This window comes from Scylla paramamosain, chromosome 3, assembly GCF_035594125.1.
Source record: "Scylla paramamosain isolate STU-SP2022 chromosome 3, ASM3559412v1, whole genome shotgun sequence".
NCBI classification, from domain to species: Eukaryota; Metazoa; Arthropoda; class Malacostraca; order Decapoda; family Portunidae; genus Scylla; species Scylla paramamosain.
In genome coordinates this window covers 1,897,501-1,905,000 of record NC_087153.1, presented here as the reverse complement: position 1 = coordinate 1,905,000, position 7,500 = coordinate 1,897,501, and the positions used below count along the sequence as shown (strand labels likewise).

The 7,500-nt window shown below is 47.9% G+C and overlaps 1 protein-coding gene across 2 annotated transcripts in view; it reads right to left on the bottom strand.

Moving 5' to 3' along the window:
* The window catches only part of LOC135089155 (uncharacterized), a 59,877-nt gene that overhangs the window by 18,292 nt on the left and 34,085 nt on the right, over window positions 1-7,500 (bottom strand). Inside the window, exon 2 of one of the 2 annotated variants that reach the window (XM_063984459.1) lies at window positions 3,787-6,462. The exons of the other annotated variant lie outside the window; for it this stretch is intronic. Within the exon in view, the coding sequence (XP_063840529.1) occupies window positions 4,461-5,567 (1,107 nt within the window). The 5' untranslated portion in view covers window positions 5,568-6,462 and the 3' untranslated portion in view covers window positions 3,787-4,460. Of the gene's footprint in view, window positions 1-3,786; window positions 6,463-7,500 lie in introns of those variants that run through there. 2 annotated transcript variants of the gene reach the window in all.

Sequence of the window (7,500 nt, the reverse complement as noted above, 5' to 3'; positions counted from 1 at the left end):
AGAGAGACTGACACTGATAAGAAAACAAGAGCGGAGGAAGGATGATAAAAAAAAAGAAGGGAAGGGAAGGAAGGGAGTGATTGAGGGGAGATGAAATAAAGGAGACAGGAAAGGGAGAAAGAAGGGAGTGAATGGAGGACAAGGAAATGAAGGAGGAATCATGGGAAAGAGAGAGCTACTGAAGGAAAAGGAGGAGGAGGAGGAGGAGGAGGAGGAGGAGGAGGAGGAGGAGGAGGAAAGGTGAAGTACTTTATAATGTATCTACCACAACTTGCCCTCCTCCTCCTCCTCTTCCTCCTCCTCCTCCTCCTCCTCTTCCTCTTCCCAATAATTCAAATCGTAGAGGCCGCATACACACATTTAAAGATGAAGGAGGAAGTGGAGAGGAATCGAGAGCAATGGAGGAGAGGAAGAAGGAAAGAGAAAGAGGAGAATGAAAGATTTGAGGTACTGTCCATCACTATCATTATTACTATCACCATCACTATCACTATTACTATCATCACCACCATCACCATCAACGTCACCACCACTATCACTGTCTCTATTGTCATCAGTAACACCATCATCATCGTTATTACCTGCACTGCCATCAATATCACCATCTCCATTACTTTCACTATCAGTACTACCACCATCACCACCACCACCATCACCTCCATTAATCACCATCACCATCACTGTTACCACTACCATCACCTTTACTACTCCACTATCACTGTCACCATCACCATCACCATCACCACCACCACTGCCCTTAACCACTCACCGCAACACCAATTTTGATAACAGTAAGATCACTATTAATAATTCAATAGTTATGATGTTTTTTTTTTTATATCCTTGAGTTTTTGGAGGGATGACAGGCAGAGGCATGTGCTGGGAAGAAAGAAGGAAAGAGAGGAAGAAGGAAGAAAGGAAGGAAGGAAAGAAGGAAGGAAGAAAAATAACAAAAGGAAGAAAGATAAATAGATAAATGATACTAATGTCATTTTCTTTACGATTTTTTTTAGCAACTACTACTACTACTACTACTACTGCTACTACTACTACTTCTACTACTACCTACTACTACTATTGATGCTCGAAAGATTAAAGAAAAAGATAGGAAAGGAAAGAAAGACAAGATCAAAAATAAAGAAAAGAAACGGAAAAAGAAAAGAAAACGAAAGAATGATAGAAAGAAAATTAAATAACATGACAAAAATATAGCGTAATATATAACTTTACAAGAAACATAGAAAGAAAGAAAGAAAGAAAGAAAGAAAGAAAGAAAGAAAAAGAAACAGAAAAACGGAAAAAAGCAGAAGAAAGACTAAAATGAAAGAAAAGAAAAAAAAAGATAGGAACACACAAATATAATATACTTTACAATACAATACAATATCCACACACCATTAAAATAAAATGAAATAAAATAGATAAAATAAAACAACTACAAAAAGATACTGAACAACATGAATACCAGTAAAAAAAATATATATATGAAAAATAATTGAGTAAGCATAGACATAAAAGAACAATATAAGAAGATTAACGTACAAACACACACACACACACACACACACACACACACACACACACACACACACACACACACACACACACACACACACACACACACACATGAAATAAAAAAGACAAAAACAATAATAACAGTAGCATCAGCAGCACCAGAAACAAAAGCAACAACAACAACAACAACAACAACAACAACAACAATAACAGCAAACGAACTACAAAACACACAGCAAACAAAACAAAACAAGCAAACAAACAAACAAACACCAAAGAAATTCAGTACACATAAACCTGTAACTTTATCTTTCACCTTCTCTTCCTCTTCCTCTTCTCCTCCTCTTCCTCCTCCTCCTCCTATTTTCCCCTCTATTTTTACTATCTCCCCGCACTCACACGTCCCCTTCCTCTCCCAAATACTCCACATCATCATCCACAACTTGCTCAAATCCTCATCCTTCTCCCCGTCCTCCCCAATCAACAAATCCCCCTCCCCCTCCCTTTCCTCCCTTCCTCCCCATCCATCTCCTCACAGCACCTCCCATTAATCTTCCTCCCCATTACCTTCTCCCCACAGACTTATGGTCTCATCTCATTCCCTTTAGTCCTCCTCCTACTCCCTTCCCTCTTCCTCCTCTTCTCGCCCACCTATTCCACTCCATCCAGCTGTCAACCCACACACAAGGACACGCACGCACACACACACACACACTCCCGCGCACACTCCTCCAGCTCTCTCCCCCTCCACCTTCGCCACCACCACTGCCTAAAATGGAGGAACAAGGAGATGTGTGTGGGTAGTACCAGGTTCGTCACCCCTTAACTGTCTCTCTCTCTCTCTCTCCTCTCTCTCTGTCTCTCTCTCTCTCTCTCTCTCTCTCTCTCTCTCTCTCTCTCTCTCTCTCTGTCTGTCTGTCTGTCTGTCTCACTCATTTACTCTCTCACTTGCTTACTGTTTATTTATTTTTTATACTTTTTATTCGTCTCTCACTCACTCATTCCTCAGTGTTCCGTTTTCATTTGCATTTTTTCTTCCTCTCTGCGTGTACGTCATTGTGTGTGTGTGTGTGTGTGTGTGTGTGTGTGTGTGTGTGTGTGTGTGTGTGTGTGTGTGTGTGTGTGTGTGTGTGTGTGTGTGTGTGTGTGTGTGTGTGTGTGAGGGAAAACATTAAACCTTACACGATGATATTTTCCTATTTTGAAACAACGACGACAATAATAATAATAGAAGGGTTATTATTATTATTATTATTATTATTTATTATTAATCATCATCATCATCCACTGTTGTTGCTATTGTTGTTGTTATTATTATTATTATTATTATTATTATTATTATTATTATTATTATTATTGTTATTATTATTATTATTAGCAGTAGTAGTAGTAGTAGTAGTAGTAGTAGTAGTAGTAGTATCAATAATTCATTCTCTCGTAATCCTTTAGTCATGCACAGAAAACAAACAATCTTACAACAACAACAGCAACAACAACAACAACAACAACAATAACAGCAACAACAACAACATCAACAACAACAACCAACAAATACAACAAATACAAGTAAAGTCAAATAAAGGAGAAGGAGGACGAAGAGGAGGAGGAGGAGGAGGAGGAGGAGGAGGAGGAGGAGGAGGAGGAGGAGGAGGAACAGGAGAAATTGGGAGGGGGGGTAGGTGGAAGGAGAAGTTCAGTTATTGGGGGGTCGTTCGTGGGAGGCATATAAAGGAGGAAAGGTTGGGAGAGAAGGGGGAAGGAGAGGGAGAGAGAGAGAGAGAGGAAGAGGGAGAGACATGACCAAAAAGAGGAAATCAAAAGAAAGCGAGGAGAGAGCTGGGAGAAGGAGAATGGAGGGGTGAGGGAAGGGAAGGGAATAATGAAGAGGAGGAGGGGAGGAGAGGAGAAGATGGAAGGGTCAGAGGGAAGTGGAAAAGAGGAGGATGACAGGAAAAAATGAGGAAGTTGATGGAGTGATTGACTGACAGACACTGGCGCCGCAATAGAGAGGTCATATAGCGGCTGGGGAAGAGGGAGAGGGAAGAAGAGGAGGGGAATGCCACGTGGCAGTCGCAGGAAAAAGGTAGGGGAGGGGGGACACTGGAAATGAGGGATGGGGAATGAGGAAGGAAAGTCAGGAAGTTGAAAGATTTTTTAATACATAAGTTATTCATAAAAGAAAATAACAAAATTTGGGTGTTATTTTTTAATGTTTTGTCTATTTTGTCTGTTTGTGGTTTGCCTCTCTCTCTCTCTCTCTCTCTCTCTCTCTCTCTCTCTCTCTCTCTCTCTCTCTCTCTCTCTCTCTCTCTCTCTCTCTCTCTCTCACACACACACACACACACACACTACCACACACACCTTGTTCGCACCTGCCGATGGCGATACTGACACCTGAGATTTTAATGGTGTTGCGACGGACGACGACGACGAGGAGGAGGAGGAGGAGGAGGAGGAGGAGGAAGGAGGCAGGAGGGAGGAAAGCTGAGAAGTGGGTGTGGGAGGGGATGAAGGTGGGGAAGGGTGTTGGGGGGTGAGAGAGGATCGGGGGAGGGAGGGGAGAAGGCACAAGACAAGCACCCTTAATAATTTTCCCTCCTTCTCTCTTCCCCACCCATCCCTCACCCCTCTGTTCCTCTCCCATCCCCCCATGCGCTAAAGAAAAGTGAGGGAGGAGGGGGAGGTGAGGGGTGAGGTCATGGAGGTGGGGGTGGCGGTGGAGTGGCGGCGGCGTATGGAAGACGTGGGGGTGAGGGTGGAACTGGAGGGCCTTCGGTGGATGGGGGAGACTGGGGTGGTGGAGGAGAGGCGGACGGCGGGGGAGGGACGGGAAGATAGGAGTGGTGGGGGTCCGGGGTGTGGTTGGGGTGCGTGGCGTGGCTGGGGTACGGGGTGTGGTGGGGGTGGTGGGGGTGGTAGAATGAAACCTCCGCCACACGGGAAAATTATCTCTTCCTTCCATGGCCTCCTCCCCCTCCTCCTTCCTCCTCCCCTTCTTCTTCTTCTTCAGACAGGTACAGGGTAGGCAGGCGAAGCATCGGAAGCACGGTGGGGGGGATCTGGGGGGCCGCGGGGGGCTGAACTGGGGCACAGACGGGGCAGGGAGGCTGGGAGCGGAAGACTGGGGGTGGGGGCAATGCGGGCAGGGGTGGCGCAGAGCAGACGGGGCAGGGGGACGAGATATAGGGTGGGGGTGGTGGGGGAGGTGGGTGCAGTGGGAGGGGAGGGGGGCAAAGGTGGCATGGGGTCGAGATTGTAGGGGGGAGGTGGGGAGGAGGAGCGGGGCATTGGGTATGGGCAGATGGGGCATGGTGGGGATGGGGGGCGTGGGTGGTGGGGGATATGCGAGGTGTGCGTGGTGGCGGCGGTGGTGGTGAGGGGACAGAGACGACAGGGAGGGGTAGAGGGAGTACTGAGGGGATGGGGGCCGCTGGGAGTAGTGGTGGTGGGAGTGGTGGTGGGGGGCGAACAGAGATGACATGGGGCAGAGGGGGCATGGGGACGGGGGGCGATGGGGATGCAGAGATGGCACGGCGACGATGCTGTAAAGCCCACACGGGGATGACGGGCGCTGTGGGTTGTGGTGGTGGTGGGAGGGGGGCACAGAGCACAGGGGGCAAGGGGACGGGATGCGGGGGGGCCGGGATTGTAGTGGCACGGGTAGGGAGCAGAGGGGGCACGGGGAGGGGGGGGCGAGAGGGGCGGGCAGGCACATCTGACACAGGGCCTGGACATAGGGGACACGTTGGGGAGACTGAGAGAGGTGGTGATGGTGGTGGGGGTGGGGGTGGCGAGAAGGGGGGCAGAGCTGACATGGGGATGGAGCAGACGAGGCAGGGGGAGGGAGGGACGATTGCATCGAAGGGAGGGGAGCGGGAGGATATTGGGAATGGGCATGCTGGGCAGGAGGGTGGGGCAATGTGGTCGTGGAGAGAAGGGGGGGGCGAGATTGGGGAGTCAGGGAGGGAGCAAAGGAGACACGGCGATGGTGGGGGCGGCGGGTAGGGGGGCGGGGAGAGTGGGGAATGGACTTCGCCATGACTCAGAGACATGGGGAGATGCAGTTGGGGAGTAGAGGTGGTGGTGGTGGGGGTGACGGGTTAACTAGGTGTGTGATGGTGGTGGGGGAGGAGGTACTGGTGGGGGTGGTCGGTAGCAGTAGCGGTGGTGGGCTGGTTAGGTCTGTGATGGTGGTGGAGGGCTAGTGGTAGAGGAGGTGGTGTGGTGGTGAAGGCGTGGTGCTGGCAGTGGTGAGCAGGTGTATTGAGCAACGGTGGGCAGTGGTGGGCGGCGGCGACGGTGGTGGGCTCCCAGGGCCGGTGGTGGGCTGTGGTGGTGGGTTTCCAGGTACGACTTCAGGTGCTTTCAGGGGCAGTGGTGGAGCTGTGGAGGCGGCAGTGAACGTAAAGTCCGCTCCCGTTGCCCAAAAGCTGCTTTGGGTTGTGGTGGGCTGCGGTGGTCCCTGAAAAATGCTGGTGTGCTGCGGTGGCCTTTCGAGAGTCCCCCTTTGCGAATTTGTGGCGGCAATGGGCTCTCAAAGACTGGAGTTGTGGGTGTGGGTGGGTTTTCTGAAGGGGGTGTGATGGGCTTCCTTCACTGTTGTGGTGGGCTGTGGTGGGTTTCCTTGGGTGGTATAGTCAGCTCTTGATGGGTTTATGGGGTTGTGGTGCGTTGTGGCAGCAGCTGTGATGTTAGTAAGGTGTGGTACGGGCTGTGGTGTTGTAGTGGGCTTATAAAGATCAAAGTGGGTTGTAGTGGGCTATGGTGGGCAGCTGTGGACTTGTAGCAGTCGTGGTGGGCTGTTTGGGATTCCACTAAGCTGTGATGGGCCTGCAAGGTGAGTGGTGAGCCTCTTAGGGCTGTGGTTACGCTGTGGTGGACTGTGGCGGAGTCCTGTAGTGTGTGGTGGGCTGTGGTGGGCTCTTAGTGGGGTTCCAAGGCCCGTCCCTTGTAGCCACGATGTTGGGGAAGTTGGGAGGGGACGGGAGGGGAGGGGAGGGAAGAAAAATAATGTTAAGAATTGTATTTTGTTTGTCTGCAAGTGACTTGTAGTAGTAGTAATAATAATAATAATAATAATAATAATAATAATAATAATAATAATAATAATAATAATAATAATGATAATAATAATAATAATAATAACAACAATTATCTAATAAATATCATAATGGTGACGATAAAGATTATTAAGGAAAGTTGAATGGGGAGAAAGGAAAAATGTGATTAAAAAGATTTTCGATCGTGTGAAACTTGTTCGTTGCAGCAACACCAGTAAGAGTAATATAAATAACAATAAAAAAATCAAATAATAAAAATAATAATAGCAACAAAAAAAATAAGAAATAAGAAAAATAAAGATAAACAAGAACTCAAGTTCATTATCACAACACGAAACCTGATCTTGTGCTACGGAAATTCTCTCTCTCTCTCTCTCTCTCTCTCTCTCTCTCTCTCTCTCTCTCTCTCTCTCTCTCTCTCTCTCTCTCGTCAAAAGATCCTCCTCCTCCTCCTCCTCCTCCTCCTCCTCCTTCTTCTTCCTTCTCCTTCTTCCTTCTCCTTCTCCTCCTCTTTCTCCTCCTCCTCCTCCTCCTCCTCCTCTTCTTCCTTCTCCTTCTCCTCCTCCTCTTCCTCTTTAGGGCAAGACAGGAAGGAATAGAAGTTGGACAAGGAGGAGGAGGAGAAGAGAAGGAAATGATAATAATTAAGTGATAAGTAGGGCAGAACACAGGAGAGGAGAGGAAAAGAGAAAATACAGATACTGAGAGAGAGAGAGAGAGAGAGAGAGAGAGAGAGAGAGAGAGAGAGAGAGAGAGAGAGAGAGAGAGAGAGAGAGAGAGAGAGAGAGAGAGAGAGAGAGAGAGAGAGAGAGCTGTTTATGAAAGATGAATCCATAATAATAATAATAATAATAATAATAATAATAATAATAATAATAATAATAATAACAACAACAACCTCTCTGCTACAATAAGTGAAATAAAC